This window comes from Carcharhinus amblyrhynchos, chromosome 4, assembly GCF_965287045.1.
Source record: "Carcharhinus amblyrhynchos chromosome 4, sCarAmb.v2.hapA, whole genome shotgun sequence".
NCBI lineage: Eukaryota > Metazoa > Chordata > Chondrichthyes > Carcharhiniformes > Carcharhinidae > Carcharhinus > Carcharhinus amblyrhynchos.
The window spans coordinates 128,809,622-128,833,094 of NC_137327.1; the positions used below are offsets into that span (position 1 = coordinate 128,809,622).

The 23,473-nt window shown below is 46.0% G+C and overlaps 1 protein-coding gene across 1 annotated transcript; it reads left to right on the plus strand.

Annotated features, from left to right (window-relative positions):
• The first annotated feature begins 1,473 nt into the window (after positions 1-1,473).
• LOC145342345 (membrane-associated progesterone receptor component 1-like) lies at positions 1,474-19,402 on the plus strand. The gene is made up of 3 exons (XM_080187853.1): positions 1,474-1,831; positions 16,603-16,758; positions 18,005-19,402. Exons 1-3 carry the CDS (start codon positions 1,534-1,536, stop codon positions 18,115-18,117), a joined length of 567 nt encoding a protein of 188 aa, XP_080043979.1. The 5' UTR covers positions 1,474-1,533; the 3' UTR covers positions 18,118-19,402.
• Positions 19,403-23,473: the final 4,071 nt, after the last annotated feature.

Below are 23,473 nucleotides of genomic sequence, written 5' to 3' on the forward strand. Positions count from 1 at the left end.
AACAGGAAAGAACTGAGCCGATCTATCTTCAGTTATTGAGCCCAAAAGCAGAACAAATGTTCTTCTAAGTAGCTTCATGCATTTTTGTTACTAAAAGAGCTGTATTGAGGAAATAGATTTTGCCTGATATTTTTACCAAGTTGATTTAACTTCTTCAACCCTCTCCTTAGGTGTGACTTGGAACATTCTTGATAATACTCTATAGCTGTAAAATTGCTTGGTAGAAAATAAAGGCTTTCTTTAGTATCAAAGCAAGTATAGAAGGTTGAGAAATGACATTATTTGTCACTTTATTTATGAAAGACTTCCATTTGAATGAACTGTAAGCTACCAGCATATGTGAATAATATCCAGCTGTTGTATAAAGCGGCTGAGATCAGTTTGAGGTTTGCAGTGGGATTTGCCCTGCTTCACTCTAACTCCCAGACTACAGCCCACAGCATCCTCACTGTCTCAGATGTTGGACTTTGACAATCTAATTACACACTTGTGCAGCAAAGGTCCTTGAGGCATCAAAGCATCGCATCAGATGATGATTGCCTTGGCGCCCAGAGACATGTCGAGAGGATAAAACACTCTTTCTGGCATCATGTCATCGCTAACATGACAGGCTCAGTTACTGGTCCTCCTGGCCAGGGGGCGCAGTTACTGGTCCTCCTGGCCAGGGGGCGGAGTTACTGGTCCTCCTGGCCATGGGGCGCAGTTACTGATCCTCTAGGATGGGGATGCAGCCACTGATCCTCCTGGGCAGGGGGCGCAGTTACTGATCCTCCAGGATGGGGATGCAGCCACTGATCCTCCTGGGCAGGGGGAGCAGTTACTGATCCTCCAGGATGGGGATGCAGTCACTGACCCTCCTGGGCAGGGGGCGCAGCTACTGGTCCGCCGGGATACGGGGGTGCTGTTAATGGTCCTCCAGAATAGGGAGCAGTGTTTCTGCTCCTCTAGGGTGTAGAGTAAGTGGTCCTCCAGAATAGGGACGCGGTTAGTTGTCCGCAAGGAGAGGAGCGGAGTCATTGGTCTTCCAGGGGCGGAGTTGGAGGTTCTCCGGGATAGAGGCAGAGTTACAGGTCCTCCAGGCTAGGGGGTAGAGTTGCAGGTCGTCCAGGCTAGGGGGCAGAGTTGCAGGTCGTCCAGGCTGGTGGGGCTGCGTAGTAGGTCCTCCAAGCTAGGGGGTGGAGTTGCAGGTGCTCCAGGCAACGGGGCGGAGTTGCAAGTCCTCCAGGCTGGGAGGCGGCATTGATAGTCCTCCAGGGTAGGGGGCGGAGTTGCAGGTTCTCCAGACTAGGAGGCGGAGTTGCTGGTCCTCCAGACTAGGGGGCGGTGTACAGGTCCTCCAGGCCGGGGAGGGGTGGAAAGCTGCTTGTTCTCCAGGCTAGGAGGCGGAGTACAGATCCTCCAGGCTAGGGGGCGGAGTTGGTGGTCCTCCGGGGTAGGGGGCGGAGTTGCTGGTCTTCCAGGGTAGGGGGCGGAGTTGCTGGTCCTCCAGGGCGTGCGGGTGCTTCGTCTCCAGTTCAGACGCGCGGTTCTAAGATGGCGGAGGAAGCGGTGCAGAGTTCTGTGGGGCCCGGGGTTTTGCAAGAGATTTTTACCAGTCCTCTGAACGTCAGCCTTCTCTTCCTGTGCCTCTTCCTCCTCTATAAGATCGTGCGGGGAGATCGGCCTACTGAGGGGGAACCGACAGATCGCCAGGAGGAGTTGCCCCGGCTCCGGAGGGACTTCACCCCGGCCGAGATGCGGGAATATGATGGCGACAAGAACCCGCGGATCCTCATCGCCGTCAACAGCAAAGTCTTCGATGTGACCAAAGGAAAGAAATTCTACGGACATGGTACCGACAGCCGGGCCGCAAGTGACCGACACTTGGTCAAGTTATTTCCCCCGATATCCCCCCGCCCTCACGATCCCCCCCCTCTGTCCGATCCCCCCCTTTGCCCGCCCCCCCGATACCCCCCTGCCCATCCCCCCTATCCCCCCCTGCCCATCCCCCCTCTGCCCGCCCCCCCTACCTCCCCCGCCTGACCCCCCCATCCCCCCTGCCCGCCCCCCCAATTCCCCCTTCTGCCCGCCCCTCTGCCTGACCCCCCCTTCTTTCTGCCCACTCCTCTGCCCGACCCCCCCGCTGCCCCCTGACACCTCCATTTGCCTGACCCCCCCCACCCGACCCTCCCCTGCCTGCCCCCGACCCTCCCCTGCCTGCCCCCGACCCTCCCCTGCCTGCCCCCGACCCTCCCCTGCCTGCCCCCGACCCTCCCCTGCCTGCCCCCGACCCTCCCCTGCCTGCCCCCGACCCTCCCCTGCCTGCCCCCGACCCTCCCCTGCCTGCCCCCGACCCTCCCCTGCCTGCCCCCGACCCTCCCCTGCCTGCCCCCGACCCTCCCCTGCCTGCCCCCGACCCTCCCCTGCCTGCCCCCGACCCTCCCCTGCCTGCCCCCGACCCTCCCCTGCCTGCCCCCGACCCTCCCCTGCCTGCCCCCGACCCTCCCCTGCCTGCCCCCGACCCTCCCCTGCCTGCCCCCGACCCTCCCCTGCCTGCCCCCGACCCTCCCCTGCCTGCCCCCGACCCTCCCCTGCCTGCCCCCGACCCTCCCCTGCCTGCCCCCGACCCTCCCCTGCCTGCCCCCGACCCTCCCCTGCCTGCCCCCGACCCTCCCCTGCCTGCCCCCGACCCTCCCCTGCCTGCCCCCGACCCTCCCCTGCCTGCCCCCGACCCTCCCCTGCCTGCCCCCGACCCTCCCCTGCCTGCCCCCGACCCTCCCCTGCCTGCCCCCGACCCTCCCCTGCCTGCCCCCGACCCTCCCCTGCCTGCCCCCGACCCTCCCCTGCCTGCCCCCGACCCTCCCCTGCCTGCCCCCGACCCTCCCCTGCCTGCCCCCGACCCTCCCCTGCCTGCCCCCGACCCTCCCCTGCCTGCCCCCGACCCTCCCCTGCCTGCCCCCGACCCTCCCCTGCCTGCCCCCGACCCTCCCCTGCCTGCCCCCGACCCTCCCCTGCCTGCCCCCGACCCTCCCCTGCCTGCCCCCGACCCTCCCCTGCCTGCCCCCGACCCTCCCCTGCCTGCCCCCGACCCTCCCCTGCCTGCCCCCGACCCTCCCCTGCCTGCCCCCGACCCTCCCCTGCCTGCCCCCGACCCTCCCCTGCCTGCCCCCGACCCTCCCCTGCCTGCCCCCGACCCTCCCCTGCCTGCCCCCGACCCTCCCCTGCCTGCCCCCGACCCCCGTTCTGCCCGACCTCCCCCTCTGCCTGATGCCCACCTCTGTCTGCCCTGCCCACCCTCCCCACCCCACTCTGCTTGCCCCCTGCCCACCTCATAATAAATGCAAATTCTTCTTTTTAATATAGATTTTTCAAAGGGTTAATATCTGTTTGCAAGATATTTTCAGGTTTGCTAACTACACAGATGATCGTGGGGTCATTTGTGAACTTACACAATCTTTGGAACTCTTGCCAGACAGATTACATGGCAGAATGGGGGTGAAACCAAGGAGTGTTTAGTCCCAATGCTTAGGCCATTATGGTTGGAACAGCTTTAGTGAATGTTCTGTCTGCTATTTTCTCATCTTCCCTTCAGAAGCATTTGTTATGATCTTGAACCAGATCCCCAAATTTTGGTTTGCTCTAGTGAGGGACCAATAACATTTTTCGACATAGTAAGTTCTTGGGATCTAAAACTAAGAAAATAAAGCCGCAATATTCTACAGTTTAAAACAAATAAAAATAAACTTTACTACTCAGATGTTTCATACTCTAATATTGAATTAATAGACAAACTGCGATCAAACTCTCTGCATCATAAATGGCGTTTGTGATCAAGATGGATCCCACAGATTTCTAAGCACTCCACCCAGACTTCTTTCTCCAGTGCGGGTTACACAGTGTCATTAAAACTGTGAACTTTCTCCAAAGGTCACTCTGACTTGGGCTGCCTCAACAATTGCTCATCTGATTAGTTCAATCTCTTCCCTTAAGACTACTCCCACTGGCTTCCTGAAGCTGCACTCCAGCACTGACTCAGGAGCACAACTCCAATTCTTCAGCCACACCAAACAGAACACCACTTCTCCAAAGGGTTACCATAACCCGCAGCACGGAGTCACCAACCTTCCGCCTCCTTTTCAGCTCTCCAGGGCTTCGGCGAACCCAACCATACAGAGCCAGCACACAGACACCATTTCTTTTGCTGCCTGTTCATAGAACATAGGTGCAGGAGTAGGCCTTTCGGGCCTGCACCATCATTCAATATGATTACGGCTGATCACGTCCTTTCAGAATCTCACTCCTGCTTTCTCTTCATATCCCTTAACCTCAAGAACCATATCCAGCTCCCTCTTGAACATATTTAACAAACTGGCCCCAACAGGTTTCTGTGGTAGAGAATACCACAGCTTCACGACTCGCTGAGTGAAGAAGTCTTCCTCATCTCAGTCCTGAATAGTTTACCCTTATCCTTACTCCTAGTTCTGAACTTCCCCAACATCGGGAACATTCTTCCTGCGTCCAACCTGTCCAGTCCCATCAAGATTTTATGTTTCTATAACATTCTTCTCTCTCATTCTTCTAAATTCCAGTGAGTACAAGCCCAGTCGATCAAGTTTTTCTTCATATGTCAGTCCTGCCATTCCGGGAATCAATTTGGTGAACCTTCGGTGGATTCTCTCAATAGCAAGAATATTCATCCTCAGATTAGGAGACGAAAACTGCATACAGTACTCAAGGTGTGGCCTCGTCGAGGTGCTGAATAACTGCAGCGACATATCCCTACTCCTATACAGACAATATGGTGGCACAGTGGTTAACGTTGCTGCCTCACAGTGCCGGGGACCTGGGTTCAATTCCACCCTTGGGTTTCAGTGTGGAGTTTGCACATGCTCGCCAAAGCTGCGTAGGTTTCCTCTGGGTGCTCCAGCTTCCTCCCAGACTCCAAAGATTGGCCAAGCTAAATTGCCCCTCTGTGTCAGGGGGACTAGCAGGGAGAATGGGTGGGCTTGAGGAGGTATTGCCTGAATGGAATTGTGGTTGGTATAGACTAGATGGGCCAAATGACCACCTCCTGCATTGTAAGGGTTCTGTGAAAGCCAGCATGCCATTAGCTTTCCTCACCGCTTGCTGTATTTGCATGCCAACCTTTAGAGACTTTTCCACCATGACACCCAGGTCACGTTGCACTTCCCTTTCTCCTAAACTGCCACCATTCAGATAATCTTCCTTTCTGTTTTTGCCACCAATGTGGGTAACTTCACATTATATTGTATTTGCCCACTCAGTCAGCCTGCCCAAGTCACCCTGCAGCCTCTTGGCATCCTCTTCACAGCACATATTGCCACCCAGCTTAGTGTCATCTGCAAATTTGGGGATATTGCATTCAGTTCCTTAGTCCAAATCATTAATGTATATTATGAAGAGCTGGAGTCCCAGCACTGAATCCTGCGGTGCTACCTCACTGGTTACTGCCCACCACTCTGAAAAGGACCCCTTTATTCCACTCTCTGCTTCCTGTCTGCCAACCAGTTCTCTATCCACTCAATAAATTACGTCCAGTACCATGAGCTTTAATTTTGCTCACTAATCTCTTGCATGGAGTCTTGTCAAAAGCCTTTTGAGAGTTCAGGTGGCACAGCCATCCTTTCCACGCAGGCCCACTGCTCTCAGGAGGACTGCGTCATTCAACTGCAGGAAGGGAAACCCAAAGCAGCATATGCACAGCCAGACATCTTGCCTTGATTCTGGTTAGGAGCGAAAGTAACAGGGTAGTTGTAATGGGGGACTTTAACTTTACAAATATTGACTGGAAAAGCTATAGTTCGAGTACTTTAGAGGGGTCAGTTTTTGTCCAATGTGTGCAGGAAGGTTTCCTGATACAGTATGTAGATAGGCCAACAAGAGGTGAGGCCACATTGGATTTGGTACTGGGTAATGAACCAGATTAGGTGTTAGACTTGGAGGTACGTGAACATTTTGGTGATAGTGACCACAATTCGGTTATGTTTACCTTAGCGATGGAAAGGGATAGGTATATACCGAAGGGCAAAAGTTATAGCTGGGGGAAAGGAAATTATGAGACGATTAGGCGAGATTTAGGATACATAGGTTGGAGAAGGAAACTGCAGGGGATGGGCATAATTGAAATGTGGAGCTTGTTCAAGGAGCAGCTACTTCGGTCCTTGATAAATATATAGCTGTCAGGCAGGGAGGAAGTGGTCGAGTGAGGGAACCATGGTTTAAAAGGAAGTTGAATCTCTTATGAAAAGGAAGAGGGAGACATATGTAAAGAAGAGACGTGAAGGCTCAGTTAGAGCACTGGAGAGTTACAAGTTAGCCAGGAAGAACCTAAAGAGAGAGTTAAGAAGAGCCAGAAGAGGACATGAGAAGTCTTTAGCAGGTAGGATCAAGGAAAACCTTAAAGCTTTCTATAGGTATGTCAGGAATAAAAGAATGATTAGGGCCAGTCAAGGACAGTAGTGGGAAGTTGTATGTGGAATCTGAAGAGATAGGAGAGGCACTAAATGAATATTTTTCGTCAGTATTCACACAGGAAAAAGTCAATTTAGTTGAGGAGAATACTGAGATACAGGCTTTTGGACTAGATGGGGTTGAGGTTCATAAGGAGGGGGTGTTAGCAATTCTAGAAAGTGTAAAAGTAGATACGTCCCCGGGCCGGATGGGATTTATCCTAGGATTCTCTGGGATGCTAGGGAGGAGATTGCAGAGCCTTTGGCTTTGATCCTTATATCATCATTGTCTACAGGTATAGTACCAGAAGACTGGAGGATAGCAAATGTCCCCTTGTTCAGGAAGGGGAGTAGAGACCGTCCTGGAAATTATAGACCGGTGAGCCTTACTTCTGTTGTGGGCAAAGTTTTGGAAAGGATTATAAGAGATAGGATTTATAATCATCTAGAGAGAAATAATTTGATTAGGGATAGTCAACATGGTTTGTGAAAGGTAGGTTGTGCCTCACAAACCTTATTGAGTTCTTTGAGAAGGTGACCAAAGAGGTGGATGAGGGTAAAGCAGTTGACGTGGTGTTTATGGATTTCAGAAAAGCGTTTGATAAGGTTCCCCATGGTAAACTACTGCAGAAAATACTGATGCATGGGATTGAGACTATCTCATGATGACTAGTGTCATCATGAGATGACACTAAAGTCGGTGGAATTGTGGACAGTGCCGATGGATGTTGCAGTTTGCAGAGGGACGTAGATAAGCTGCAGAGCTGGGCTGAGAGGTGGCAAATGGAGTTTAATGCGGAAAAGTGTGAGGTGATTCACTTTGGAAGGAGTAACAGGATTACAGAATATTGGGCTAATGGAAAGATTCTTGGTAATGTGGATGAGCAGTGTGACCTCGGTGTCCATGTGCATAGATCCCTGAAAGTTGGCACCCAGGTTGGTAGGGTTGTTAAGAAGGCACACGGTGTGTTAGCTTTTATTGGTAGAGGGATTGAGTTTTGAAGCCATGAGATCATGTTGCAGCTGTACAAAACTCTGGTGCGGCCACACTTGGGAGTATTGTGTACAGTTTTAGACGCCGCATTATAGGAAAGATATGGAAGCATTGGAAAGGGTGCAGAGGAGATTTACCAGGATGTTGCCTGGTATGGTAGGGAGGTTTTATGAGGAAAGGCTGAGGGACTTGAGGTTGTTTTCGTTAAAGAAGATTAAGAGGTGACTTAATTGAGGCATACAAGATAATCAGAGGATTAGATAGGGTGAACAGCGAGAGCCTTTTTCCTCGGATGGTGATGTCTAACATGCGGGGACATAGCTTTAAATTGAGGGGTGATAAATATAGGACAGATGTCAGAGGTAGGTTCTTTATTCAGAGGGTAGTAAGGGCGTGGAATGCCCTGCCTGCAGCAGTAGTGGACTTGCCAACTTTAAGGGTGTTCAAATGGCCAGTGGATAGGCATATGGATAATATTGGAATAGTTTAGGTTGGAGGGTCATTAGATTGGTTCCACTGGTCGGCCTAACATCGAGAGCCGAAGGGCCTGTACTGCGCTGTAATGTTCTATACTGTGCAAGGGCCAAAACCCATGGGCTGCTGGGGATTACAGCCTTTGGCCTCTGCCTGGGAACACACCCCTCCCCAAGAGAAAAGTAAGCCCTGTTTTATAACACACTGCCTAGAAGATTACACTGTTGCAAAGACTGTCTCTTGAGCATTGATGTGATGGCAGAAATGTTGTGTAACAAAGATTTTCCCAGAACTAGCACACCACCTTCTAGCGATTATGTGTGCTGTCTTCCTATAGGTCTCCACATGTAACCAAGCCAGTTCTTTCGTCATTTGTAATACAATTTTTTCTTTTTTCTGCACCTCCCCCTTTGCCTCATGTATCATTCTGGAATTGGCTTCTAGGCCAACCTCTTTGTGCTAGGAGGGGGACGGGTCACACTTCAAACACTTGCTACCTGAGCAAGTTCGTCGCTGACGAAGGGTCATCCTGGTTCTGTTCTCCCTCCTCAGATGCTAGCAGACCTGCTGAGATTTTCCAACATTTTGCTTTTGTTTCACATTCCAGCACCTGCAATATTTTGCTTTTATTTCAAAAAGATAAAGTTTGATATGATACAAAACATGGAGGTATGAAAAGAAATGACTTGCTGAGCAAAAAAAAATCAAGCAATGAATTATTTAAAAATACAAGTAATTAATAAGGATGAGAATTATAGAGAGTGATATGGAGCGGGAGGGAGAGAGTGATAGGGAGCGGGGAGGGAGAGAGTGATAGGGAGCGGGGAGGGAGAGAGTGATAGGGAGCGGGGAGGGAGAGAGTGATAGGGAGCGGGGAGGGAGAGAGTGATAGGGAGCGGGGAGGGAGAGAGTGATAGGGAGCGGGGAGGGAGAGAGTGATAGGGAGCGGGGAGGGAGAGAGTGATAGGGAGCGGGGAGGGAGAGAGAGATACGGAGCGGGGAGGGAGAGAGAGATACGGAGCAGGGAGGGAGCGAGAGATACGGAGCAAGGAGGGAGAGAGAGATACGGAGCAAGGAGGGAGAGAGAGATGCGGAGCAAGGAGGGAGAGAGAGATGCGGAGCAAGGAGGGAGAGAGAGATACGGAGCGGGGAGGGAGAGAGTGATACGGAGCAAGGAGGGAGAGAATGATACGGAGCAAGGACGGAGAGAGTGATACGGAGCAGGGAGGGAGAGAGTGATACAGAGCGGGGAGGGAGAGAGTAAGTCCAGAGGCTTGGGATTGTGGATAACCCTGTTCAAGGCAGTGCTGCATTGTAAGCAGCTGGTTACACACTGCCAGAGGACTGGGAGCCCCAGCTTTGCAGCTTGATTCAAAATCTCATGATGCTTCTCATTGTGAAAAAAGTCCTCTATGAAAGGGATTGCCAGAACTGCTTATAACAATTGAGAAGTGAGGCTCGTTGACATTTAGGAAAGGCCAAGAAAGTTGGGTGAATAGGCTGGTAGAAAAGACCCCGTAAATGTGTTTAAAGGTAATGGGGTGGATTTTTTTGGCAGAAAGTGGGGAAGAGTGAAGAGATTGGGGACTAAGATGGAAAGTGTGTTGCTGAGGCAAAAGAAGAAGCTGTTTGGATTCTTGTGACCTTTTCCTCGCACGTTCTTCAAAAACCACTTTTACTCAGCAAGAGTTAGAAATGATTGTTTGGAGTAGTGGATGTGGGCCTTTATTTAGCTTGCATTAGATTAAATAGCATACTGTCCATTCAACAGATCCCTCATGGTGTGTATTGGAGTACTGACTCATAGTGGATATCAGAGCACCATCCCCATCCCTGGCCTGTGCTTAACAGTGAAGTTAAATTCGGAAAGAATCATTCTAAAAAGTGCCTGGTCTTGTTTGTGAACAGCTTTTGAAATACTGGCTGTGTTACTGATTACTCATTGCAGGCCTTTCCAAATAATCAGTAAGCAAATCAAATCTTTGTGGATATTAGTGTATACACTGCCACTTAAACAATAGCTTGGTTCCCACCTCCACTTCTTGTACCTACTTGTGTAATTATGACATTTGGACCCTAGTTTCATTTCAAAGCAGTGACTGCAGAGCAGGTTATTCAAGTGTATGTGGGAATGAAGGTGATTATACTAAACAGCAGGTATGAGAGGTGGTGACTGGTGTATGACCATGGTTCATCCTTTCTAGCAACACTTTGTTTGCTTCAGATTTTCATCTAAACTAGTAAGCTTTGCGTATATGTGTTGCACAATGTCAGCTGATCTTTGGTCATCAGCTGCTGTTGTGTGCAGGAATACATTACTGAGTTCACAGGCTCACGATTCCTGATAAACAAGCATCTGTGAATGGGCTCATCACCAAAAGTACACATGCCAGTGCTCAAAGTAATTGTGGTATACCACAGGAGATTTTCTCTGGTCGTACTTTGAGGAACAGTTCTCTGTGACCAGAAATGCTGGTAGATTCCTTCCCTTTTCTGAACGGTTTTACTCTGCCTAGTTCTTGGTGCTGGTCTGAGGATCTGTCTGAATTGTTTATAGGTGGCAGCCAATGGCTAAGAGTGGATTCTGATCTGTACCCAATGCTTAATACAAATTCAGTTGTTTGTAAATTAGAGTCAGTGCATTGTTGCTTCCCACTTAATTTCATGGTATTTCAATTATGTGCCTTTTTCCCTACAGTCCTGAAACAGGCCATTCAGTCCATCGAGTCTGCACTGACTCTCCGATAAGCATGTGGGAGGAAACCAAAGCACCCCCACAGACACGGAGACTGTGCAAACTCCACACATGGTTACTCAAGACAGGAATTGAACCCAGGTCCCTGGAGTTGTGGGAGGCAGCAGTGCTAATCTATGTGCCATTCTGCTGCCCTTACGTACACATGGTAATTAAGTATTTTGAACCACCTGTCACATAAATAAATCAAACAGACTAGGACTTTTCTTTATTTAATCAAGTATGTTAGTATGCCTAAACCTAGATATAACTCCAGGAGCATTTGGAAAATTTACAAAGAATCATCTGGAGCAATCAATAAAGATTGGACATTCCCCCCCCCCCCCAAACCGGGTGCCATGACTCAGCAGTCTCTGGCTGTCGAATTTCCGGCGGTGTCAGCTCCACACCAAAAATTGGCACGGAGCTGAATAAATTATTTAAATATTGATTTGAATGTGATTAGCAAGCCCAGGACTAAAGTTTCTGAGCATGCTAGAGTCTCCCCTCACTGCCAGGAATGTTTCACTCCAGCAGGGTTTACAGTAGCTCCCCACTTGCAAGGAGCTGGCAGCCCAACCCCACTGGAGATTTGGGGTTGGGTGGGTGGTGCCCCTGAGCATTGCCAGTTTGGTAGTGGCAGCCTGGCTCCCAGTACCGCCCCAGAGACAAAGTGGCAATGCTCAAGGTTGGTGGGGGGGGGGAGATTGGTGGGGTTGGGGGTTCCCGTTGCCAATCTGCACTTGGCAGTTACAAAGGGAGGGAGGCCAGCGGGGTGGGGAGGATGTCGGTCTGCTTGGGGTTTTGGGGGAGTCAAGGCTGGCTGGGGGAAGGGATAGAGTTTGAAGCTTGTCTGGACACATCTGGGATGCCAGTGATCGGGCAGGGTGTGGGTCGCATGGTCAGCTATGCAGCTGGCCAGCAATTCGGAGGCTGACAGTGTGGGGCTACAGCACATGTGCTGATCTCGGCACTGACAGATCAGCGCATGCGCAGTCGCCCGCTCGGCACTATGCTGCCAGTCTGTACAGCAGAGATAGGCCCAGCCCCCTGATTTTTAATGATATTCACACTCATGCACTCTGTGGTGCACAGAGTATGGGAGATTCATTTTGAAAATCCTTCTAAAAAAGCCATCGGGAGTTACTCCAGTTTTTACGCGAATTCAATGCTTAGAGTTTTTTGGGAGAGCGTATGTTAATATGTCAAATAATAAGTTTATTAGACCTAGAAATTTGCTGCTGTTGATGCATTCATTCTCACAAGTTCCCCTCTATATCTAGTTTGGACTGAGTCATGTCATCGCCTTGAACTGCAAAGTAAGTGCAGGCCATCCTGTGAGAAACATCTGCTATTCCCTCCATCTCGTCCTGATGGACTTTCTTGTGTTTCTGTTTTCGTAACTGAATTCCCTATTCACCTTTCTGACTAATCCTGCTAAAACTCAGTGTCTTTCTGGAGGCCATACCCCTTGTGGCCTAGATTGAATCAACTTCTATATACTAACATTGTGTTAGGAATTTCTATAAATTCTTCTACTCCCTCTGCCTCTCAATACACTTGGAGGGGAGTATGCATTCAGTTTCCTTCCTTAGTCAGGATTGTTTTGGTGTTGAGTACTGGAAAATGCACAAGATTATGGCAGAGGAAATGAGATAACTTTTTTTTAAAGATAAAACTACCTTTGTGTTTGTCCAGTCGCCTTTCCTGTGACAGTTGGAGAAACCTGTGCATGTTTTATATGTAATGAACAATACTTTTGCAAACGAATATTATTTATAGGGGCTGAATTTATTCTAGGAACTTTGGGATCTTCAATAGTTATCAGCTGAGATTTTAGTCACTGATTTATGAGCTTAAATCTGAAATGCAGGTTCTTGACATGGGACTGTTCTTTATGTTTTTGAACTACTTATAATTTCTCCATGCTATGAAAACTGGTTACTGGTGTACTAAGTTTAAATTAAATTTATTTATTAGTCATAAGTAAGGTTCCATTCACATTGCAATGAAGTTATTGTGAAATTTCCTGAGTCGCCACACTCCATGAATCAGCACTATTTCCCCTCCCTATTGACTTGACATTTAGCAGCTACTGATAAGCAGCTCTAAGATCCTGTTTGGAAGAGGAACATAAGAACATAAGAACATAAGAAATAGGAGCAGGAGTAGGCCATCTAGCCCTTCGAGCCTGCCCCGCCATTCAATAAGATCATGGCTGATCTGTTGTGGCTCAGTTCCACTTTCCCGCCCTCTCCCCATAACCCTTAATCCCCTCTCTTAACAAGAACCCATCAACCCGCTTCTTAAAAATATTTAGCGAGGCAGCCTCCACCACTTCAACGGGCAGAGAATTCCAGAGATTCACCACCCTTTGAGTGAAGAAGTTCCTCCTCAACTCCGTTCTAAACCGCCTCCCCTTTATGTTGAGGCTGTGCCCCCTAGTCCTACTGTCTTTTTTGAGCGGGAAGAGTCTCTCCACCTCTATCCTATCCATCCCATTCATCATCTTATACGTCTCAATGAGATCTCCCCTCATTCTTCTAAACTCTAACGAGTACAAGAAGGAGTGGGTGGGAGTGGGGTTGATCAGCCTCACAGTCTGCATGTCCGCGGCTTTCTATCTGTTGTTGATGCATAATGTAGAAGTTTTACCAGCAGGAATTCCGATCTATAAATGCACTGAGTTCCATCAAAAGTGGCTGTGCACTTTTAAGTAATCTGTCACAGTTCAATACCTTCCAAGCAGAATTGCTTTTGTGCTTCCTAGGAAGAGAACATTTCCTAGGAGAATAAATGGAGATCAGTAAGTTCCATAAGTTCCAGCGCTATGGAACAAGTGCTCGAAAATGAGATTCAGCTTAGGGATTCAGCACAGGCAAGATAGGTGAATGGCTTTCTCTTGTGCTGTAACGATTCACTGATTCTATATCTACTAGAATGTTTCTGTAAATACACTTTGGTAAAGTTCCCACTGTGTTACTGATTGATCCAGGCTCAGCACCTGATACCACGTGCCAGATAAGAATCATGGCATCCCTACAGTGCAGAAGGAGACCATTTGGTCCATCGAGTCTGCACCGATCACAATCCCACCCAGGCCCTATTCCCATAACCCCACGTATTTACCCTGCTAATCCTCCTGACACGAGCCAATCAACCTAACCTGCACATCGTTGGACTATGGGAGAAAACCGCAGCACCCGGAGGAAACACATGCAGATACAGGGAGAGCGTATAAACTCCACACACACACACACACACACACACACACACACACACAGTGATCCAAGGCTGGAATTGAACCGGGTCCCTGGCACTGTGATAGATTCCGACATTTTTACATCTGTACTTTCAACCATGCTTTCCATTTAATTGCTTAATTTTAAGCTTTCTATTTCTTGTATTTCATGTTCTTCACCTTTGAATGGACTAGCTGTTCTGTCAACTTAAAGTCTTGCCTCTTCTCTAAGTTCTGGTTTGCTCGGCTGTTGTGTGACTTCCTCTACCAAGCAACTCCAAAGATGTGCAGATTAGGTGAATTGGCCATGCTAAATTGCCCCTTAGTGTCCAAGGATATGCAGGTTAGGTGGATTGGCCATGGTAAATTGCCCCTTAATGTCCAAAGATGTGAGGTTAGGTAGATTGGCCATGATTAATGCGTGGAGATGGAGCAGAAGAATGGGCCTAGCTAGAGTGCTCAGAGGATTGGTGTAGACTCGCTGAGCTCAATAGCCTCCTTCTGCATTTTAGAGATTTTATGGACTTGATCCTCACTCAAACATGGAGCCTTCCTATTTGATCACTGATGGCATTGAGTACTTCCACTACTATTTGACTTGATTTATTATTGTCACATGTATTAGTACACAGTGAAAAGTATTGTTTCTTGCATGCTATACAGTCAAGCATACCATACATAGAGAAGGAAAGGGAACAGAATGTAGTGTTACAGCCACAGCTAGCATGTAGAGAAAGATCAACATAATACGAGGTAGGTCCATTCAAAAGTCTGATGGCAGCAGGGAATAAATTGTTCTTGAGTCAGTTGGTACGTGTCCTCAGACTCTTGTATCTTTTTCCTGATGGAAGAAAGTGGAAGAGAGAATGTCTGGGTTGCATGGGTTTTTTGATTATGCTGGCTGCTTTTCTGAGGCAGTGGCAAGTGGAGGCAGTGTCAATGGATTGGAGGGGGCTGATTTGTGTGATGGACCGGGCTTCATTCATGACCCTTTTTAGTGTTTTGTGAACAGAGCAGGACCTTACTAAGCTCTGATACATCCAAAAGGGGTGGCACAGTGGTTAGCACCACTGCTTCACAGCTCCAGAGACCGGGGTTCGAATCCCGGCTCCGGTCACTGTCTTTGTGGAGTTCGCACATTCTCCCTGTACCTGTGTGGGTTTCCTCCCGCAGTCCAAAGATGTGCGGGCTAGGTTGGCCACTCTAAATTGCCCCTTGGTGTCCCAGGATGCATAGACTAGAGGGATTAGTGGGTAAATATGTTGGGATATGGTGATAGGGCCTGGGTGGGATTGTTGTTGGTGAGACTCAATGGGCCGAAAGGCCTCTTTTTGCAGTGTAGGATTCTATGATTCGTTGAGGAATGTTTGCTATGATGCATCTGTAAAAGTTAGACAGAGTCGTACAGACATGCCAAATTTCCTTAACCTCCTATTGTTCCTTGGAAGATCTCCAATAATTCTTATTTCTTGGCACTTGTTCCTGTTCTCCCCAATCAATTCAGCTGGCAAGTGGCCAGAAGTAAACATAGATGGGTTTAGGCAGACTGACCTTCCTGTCGCGCCTGTGGTGGGAGGCTGCAAGTAGAAACAAGGATTGCAGCAATCAGGATCATTCCTTTGAGAGCCTGATAGGTAAACTAAGAACTGACAATTATTCAGATCATGTTCGAAAGAATGATGGATGAAAATAAATCTAACAGACACAAGGATATGAAAGAGAACAAGAGCGAGATGAAGTTAGAATGCAAGTACAAAACATTATAGAAACCCTGTAGTACCGAAGGAGACCATTCGGCCCTCATGATCTTGTCGAATGGTGGAGTAGGTTTGAGAGGTTGAGTGGCTTATTCCTACTCGTAATTCGCATGTTAAAATACATACCATTAACAGTTAAAAGTAACAATTTAGGCCTTGAAAATGTGCTGTGGATTTTGATATTGGTCTGGTTGATGAAACTGACTTAACATCTGTGTTAATGTGGCAGACTGGGATTTCCAAGGGCATGTTAGCTGTTCCCATACTAATATCACAGTACAATTTCAAGGTCCGAGATTAGTTTGAATTTTGGAATAAAATTTCTTCTCCTGACATATTATTTGTGTTTAAACATGTGGCCAGCAGCATGGTTAGCATTGCTGCCTCACAGCTCCTGGGTTCGATTTCCGGCTTGGGCCACTGACTGTAGAGTTTGCATGCTCACCCCCATGTCTGCGTGGGTTTGCTCCGGTTACTCCCCTCAGTCCAAAGGTATGCAGGTTAGGTTGTTTAGCCATGCTAAATTGTCCCTTAGTGTCCTGAGATGTGTAGGTTAGATGGATTAACGGGTAAATGTGTGGGTTTGTGGGGCATGGGTGGGATTGTTGTCGATGCAGACTCAATGGGCCGAATTTGCACTATAGGGTTTCTATGATTACTATGATGTGTGGCCTTGCTTCCTGTAAGAGCTGTTTTCCTTCGGCTGTTGGCCACACTTTCTCAATTTCACATTGTTTAGTTGATTCTTCTTTTGGAAAATAAACCGGAAGCTGAAATGGAACTCCTGCAGCTTCTGATCAGTACAATTATGTTCAAATGAATTGTCATGGGGAGGCTGTGCCTTTGTTTTCTGTAAGGTCATTTCCCAGTGTTGTTTATAACTAAATAATTGTTAGAGAAATGAAACATCAGTTGGAGGAAACAATTGCATTAATAATTTTTATTTTGTCTAGACGGTCCTTACGGAGTATTTGCTGGAAGAGACGCATCAAGAGGCCTTGCTACATTCTGCCTGGATAAGGAGGCGCTGAAGGATGAATATGATGACTTGTCTGATCTCAATGCCATGCAGCTGGAAAGCCTTCAGGAGTGGGAGATGCAGTTCACCCGTAAGCATTCTCTTTGAAGTCTGAACCTCCATTTTTGTTGTCTGGGCCAGGAGATTCTAATCTTATTTCAAATCCAGGAGAATACAGCAGAGAGGAGGAACCATGGACAGAATTAAGCTCAGTTCTGTTGTATAACCACAGAGATGCTTGCATTAAACCTCTGCCTATTGTTTTCTCATTCCACATTGTGTTTAAAAAAAATTATTTACAAATATCTTCACATAGAATTTAACGAGAAATGCCAGTTTCCTATTGGAAATCCTTATTGACCTTTAATCTTTAAAAGCTTTTGATTGTTCAACTGTAAGTTGAACCTTGCCAGTAAAAGTTTGCTACCAGTTGGTATTTGCTTCCTTTCCTGGCAGGGATTCTTCATCTTAAACTGAGAATTATTTCGCTTGTCACTGTTATAGTCTATTTGATTTCATTTAATTGATTCTCCTATCTATGCCCTGTTTACTGAGGAAGACGTGAATGTTATAGTTAACATTGTGAAGGAGGCAAATGTATGAAAGATTTACTTGGTTGGATGCTAAAGGAATCCAGGAATATAGGGATAGTGCAGGAAAGTGAACTTTGGGGCTAGTGATCAGTAATAACCTTATTGAGAGGCTTCTATTATGTTCTTATGTGTAGTAGAATTATGTATTTGGTTTGGATCAATACCAGAACCAGTGCTACCAGTGATGAAATTACTAGAATGGTCTGAATTTTAACTTGTGTGGGGGGATGGGGAGTTGATTCCTCAATTAGCTTATTGGTCCAGAAAACCATCCCATATACACTCCAGAAATCCTCCTCTATTGCACTGTGACTATTTGGCTCTCGCAATCTATCTGCAAATTAAAGTCGTCCATAATCACAGATGTTCCTTTAACACACGCACCTCTGATTTCCTGTCTAATGCTATTCCCATCATTACCACCACAGTCTGGTGATCTGCAAGCAACCCCCACAAATGTTCTTTGCCCCTTGGTATTTCTTTAGCGGACCCGTACAGATTCCACACTGTCTGTGCTAATATCTTTCCTCACTATGGGCTATGGAGTGATTTATCAGAGAAGCAGGGTGAGATGAAGAGTGTGAGCTTCCTCCTCTTTGCGCAGCGGCACACTGCAGTGGAAATCAAGTTGTGTCCCAGCAGGTTTAAATTGCACCTTGGGACATTTCCTCAGACTGGAATGTCAGTTAATTAAAGTAAAGACCTTCTAACATTCATGCTGTCTTCTTTCCCAATTCTTTCCAGAGAAGTACTATTATGTCGGAAAACTGCTAAAACCGGGAGAGGAGCCCACAGAATACACGGATGAAGAAGATACAAAAGATGGAAAAGAGGCTAAAGAATTGAAAAAGGAGTGAAGTTCTGCAGTTTGGAGAGATCTATTTTTGTAGAATTGATCACGCAACAACAACATTGTATTGAATTTTTGAAGTAAGATTTCTGTGGGGGTGGGAGAGGGCATGATTATTGCAATTGTTGAGTCTCATTACTTTGACAGATGTTTTGTGGTAGAGCATTGAGTGAGGGTGTGGAAGGAACTGTTAAGGTGGGAGGTGCATCATTCTTAAAAAAAAGACAGCGATGTAACACTATTGTCCCAGCCCAAGGCAGTGCCGCCTAGTCTGATAATCAAGCTACTCAATTCAGTCAGGATTATATATAACCAATGTTTTCCTTCAATTCTCTAATTGGAAAAGGCAAAGACCTTACGAATTAAGTTTAGAGAAATACATTGAAGGCACAGCAGGGAAACAGGCCATTTAGCCCAACCAGTGCAGGTAGACATTTACCTTTCATGTGAACAAATAGTGTTAATCACATTCCTGCAGAGTTGACCTGCTTTTAGCAGTGTTTTTGGCCCAGAAAGATGTGCAGCACCAGTTTACAGCTGCAGTATTTTGTACGTCAGCAGTTAATTCTGTTCAAATAAAAGCAAATTACCACAGATGCTGGAATCTGAAACCAAAAGAGAAAACGCTGGAAAATCTCAGCAGATCTGGCAGCATCCTTTGACAAAGTGTCATCTGGACTCGAAACGTCAGTTCTTTTCTCTCCTTCCAGATGCTGCCAGATCTACTGAGATTTTGCAGCGTTTTCTCAATTCTGTTTAAATGTTGTTGCTCTTATAATTACAACAGAGCCCTTTTTATCAAGTGCAGTCCCTCGGTGCAAGTATGTAGCAATAATTGAACAGGATAACTTTCTGAGGGTTGAATTTCACAGGAACTGTGTGGGAGAGCTCTGTTGAAACCGCATTCCCTTCAAAATAATGGGCCGACGAATCAAACTGTTTTAATATGCATGTGAAATCATTCCAGCAGTTAACCAATGAAAAAGCAGGATGTTTTGCTTATGTCATTTTTTCTAATTGAAGGGATAAGGTGACCTGTTTCTATGTCATTGTTGTAAGCCTTGTACAACAGCCGTCTCAAGTGGAAGGCTGATATGTGGCCTCTTCAGAGAAAAGTGCTTTGTAAAAGAAATTGAAATCCCGTGTTTGCATTAAATGTATGCCTAACCAGGTTAAATGTTGTATACTAACAAAATATGAATGAGTCTGTGCAAATAGACATCAGATGATACTGTAAGGCATCTGTGTTTACTTTTGTTGAAATAAAGAATGTCACTACTTGGAATTTGAAACATGTTGATTGAATTGTGTAAAAATGAGAACTCTTGCAGTAAAGTTTGCAGGAAGTGTGATCCTTCATCATGCTGACGCAGTTGATAGATACCTTTGATGCAGATTAAGGGTGCAGAAGTGTCCTGGTTATGGTATAGAATCAGCAGCCCAGAGATTGAGAGTTAGAATTCCACCAAGATAAGTTATGAATTTGTTTCCAATGAGTCAGGATAACTGATGCACTGCGCCACATAACCTTAAAGTGCAAGATTTGTGTCAGAAACTAAACTGGGACATTACAGTGGCACAGTGGTGAACATTGCTGCCTCAGAGCTCCAGGGACCTGGGTTCAATTCCAGTTTTGGATGACTGTGTGGAGTTTGCATGTTCTTCCTGTGTCTGCATGGGTTTCCTCCGGGTGCTCCGGTTTCCTCCCACAGTCCAAAGATGCGCGGGTTAGGTGTATTGGCCATGCTAAATTTCCCTGAGATGCATAGATTGTTTGAGGGGGTGGGGGAGGTGTTAGCCATAGTAAAATGTGTGGGGTTACAGGGAGAGGGTGTGGGTAACATACACTGTCAGAGAGTCAGTGCAGATTCAGTGGGCCGAATGGTCTCTTCTGCACTGTAGGCATTCTGATGAGTTAATATCCCTCAGGAAAGTACACTGCAACTTCCCATACCATCTGTTAAGCACTCACCCCTCCCGCCACCTCTCCACAGGCCTGTTTCATCTAATTAATTTTGTAGTGAAATTAAGAACCTTTAAATTTCAGTTTTATTGCTGATTTCATAATCTTTATTTTCAAATGTTCTTCAGTTTTAGAAAAAAAAACTCAATTACATTTTAGGAAATAATCAGGAAAATCACTTTTAATCATAACTATAAAATGCTGTACAAAAAAGATAACATGCTGCTCTTGTGATAAATAACCTTGATTGCAAAACACTCAAGTTACTCTAACTGTAACATACATGTCTAATTGTGAATGAACTCCATGTCTCTGTGTGCTAAATGTACATTTAAAATTGGACATCATTTTAGCTTGAAGCATGAATATTTTTAACACCTGTCTTGAAAGTTTGTGCTGAAATTATTTTTTTTTCAGTACATGATGTGAAGAATTAGGATTGCGTGCACTATTTATTTTCTTAACAGCTGTGATTATTAAAGCTCTTTTTTTTCTTTTGCTTTGTTCACAGTATGAAACAACTTAACATCTTGATGCTGATTTCCATTCTTTTTTTGTTCCATCCCCATTATAAATAATAAATGCTCTTGGTCGAGTATCTGGAATGTTCATCAGTATTGATCTTTAGGTGACCAGTAATCAGTGTTCCTGTCAAGTGTATAAAAAATCCATAAAGGTTTGTTATCGTACCTCATTTTGAATAGCGCTTTTTTTTAATCACCACAGGCCAGGCTGCAAAAGTGTACTGACAGTCCCCAAACATGTGCTTAAAGAATTTGGCTCAGATTATCTCATTGCAGAATTTGGCACTGCAATTAGTGTCCTGGGATATGTGAATACCATCAATGCTGTCAGATGGATTTTCCACATCAGGTGGGAGGACAGGCAGCTTGCATCAATGTCCTTGAAGGAGCCAAGAGCACCAGCATCAAGGTCTTGGTCATCCCAAATCAACTCTTCTGGGCCGGCCATGTGCCTAGGATGCCAGAGTCTCGACTGCCAAAGTAAATGTTTACCCAGCTCAAGAAAGGCTTCTGAACAAGAGGAGGATAAAGGAAGCACTTCAAAGACATTTTGAAGGCTTAACTCAAGAAATGCAACACAGATGGGTAACCCTTGCTCAGAAGAAACCTACCTGGAGGAACGTCATGATTGATGGGACACAATTCTTCAAGAACACCGGAGGGCAAAAGGAGGTCCAGATAAGGAGCTGGACAAAGGAATACCAGCGATCTGGAGTCCAAGGAACAATCCCACCTCCTGGAGAAACCTGCCAAATGTGTGGTTGAAGATGCAGCTCTCGGATTGGGCTCATCAACCTTGCAAGGACCCGCAGAATACGTGACCAGTGACATGGATTTTCTTGGATGGACATTCATGCTCTTTAGTGAGTGATCACTGAAGAAGAAATGGCAAACTAGGTGACAAAAATTTTTTGATTAGATGCATTGGCCATGCTAAATTCTTCCTTAGTGTACCCGAACAGACACCGGAGCATGGCAAATAGGGGACTTTCACAGTAACTTAATTACAGTGTTAATGTAAGCCTACTTGTGACACTAATAAATAAACTTTGTGAGCACAAATTGTCTAAAATATTTTGATCGGCATTGCAATTACAATGTGCACATTAATTAAAGAGCACATGTCACTGCTATTTAATGTTGGTTCACTCACTCAATTTGTCACCATCACAAATGGAAAAGTTTGTTTCTGCTCTGCACCTTTACAACGTCCAGCTGAGACTGAGAACTTCATTTCCCTTTGGAGGGGCAGTTTTCCTAATGCAAAAAGGAAACATCTGTATTTACTAAATCACCCAAGGAATTGTGCTCGTCTAGTCCAGTGAGATTTGGTTTCAGTGCCGTTTATTTAAATATAGTGAAAACCTCTCCTGTACTTGGTTCTCATTGCATCTTTGTACATTGAGGTTCTACCTTTTGCTATTGTCAAAATACCAGGTCGAGTTTTGTGCAGTAACTGACCAAGCCAAACTGGTTGCCAGTCAGGTTTCAGAGTCAATCTAGGCAGTGCTTGGCTGGATTCGGAATACTATTGCTAATCTGGAATGGACACCAATTGAAGATCAGCATAAATGTGATGTTGATTTCTGGGGAAATGTTCAGTTTTTTTTAAAAACTGAAATAAATATTTCACTTCTCAATATTTTCAAATCTAACTTTTTGTCAGTCAACTTTTGACTGAGTTAAGGGATCCTGCAAAAATGAAATGCAATGAGAAAGTACTGAAATATTTTGGGAAAAGACGATAAACAAGTTGAAAACTTATTGAATCATGACTACAGTTATCACCTGTTGCTCAGTTAGTACAATTTTCCAGCCCAGATCCAGAACAGATTGCAATTACCTCGTATCGACTACTTTCCATCAATGGGATTAGGGCACACAGACATCTGCTGCTTTCTAACCCAATTTGATTTGAACAGCACACTTAATTCCCTGGTTTGTGACACTACAACACTAACTTGCATTTATGTAGCACCTTTAACATAGTGGCAGTCTCATAAAGTGCTTCACAGGAATATTATCAAATAAAACACTGGGCAGTGATATCAGTGATGTTGTGGAGATGCCGGCATTGGACTGGGGTAAACATTGGACTGGGGTAAGAAGTTGCACAACACCAGGTTATAGTCCAACAGGATTATTGGTAGCAAACACTACTAGCTTTTGGAGCGCTGCTCCTTCATCACCTGACTTTAACCTGGTGGTGTGAGACTTCTTACAGTGATATCAGGACAGGTCAATTTTGAGGGCATTGTAAAGGAGGAAGGAAAAGTGGAGAAGTTTATGGAGAGAATTCCACGAGATCGACAAATCGTTAATAATTGTGCAAAATATTTAATCCTGGCCTTTTCTTTATTGAATTAGAATGGAAAAGGTGCTACTTTCATCACCATAAATCCTTGCAGTTTAACTGCAGAATAATATACTAGTACAGTACAAATAGATAAAAAGAATGCACCTCTTGCCTCAAAGTGGCAAACAAGTGATGGGTGCAGCAGATAACAGCACACAATCTGTAATATATCTGCAGTTCTGTCCCAACAGGTTCTGTTCATTTGGAATGATATTGATCTTAATCAGGTAGACCTCAAGTTGCTTTGGTTCAATATTGGCAACAGTGCGAGTACAAAGTTTACCAGTTCCTCAAAGTTACCTCTTTAACTCGTTAAGCTCTCGTAACATTAGAAAATGTCATCAGTGTTTGGAGACCAGCGTCTGAACATAACACATCATTCAGAATTCCACCTTCTAAATCAGTGAACTCTTCAGGGCCAACAGTACAACTGAGCTTTGCTAGTTCTAAGCCAGTGTTGGTATCACACCATTTATAATGCGTGTTTCAAATTAATTCTGCTTTGAACAAATGCAGTTTG

Coding starts and splice junctions, on each gene's coding strand:
- LOC145342345 (XM_080187853.1), top strand. CDS start 1,534: ATGGCGGAGGAAGCGGTGCAGAGTTCTGTGGGGCCCGGGGTTTTGCAA. Junction 1,832..16,602: donor AAAGAAATTCTACGGACATG/GTACCGACAGCC, acceptor TATTTTGTCTAG/ACGGTCCTTACGGAGTATTT. Junction 16,759..18,004: donor GTGGGAGATGCAGTTCACCC/GTAAGCATTCTC, acceptor AATTCTTTCCAG/AGAAGTACTATTATGTCGGA.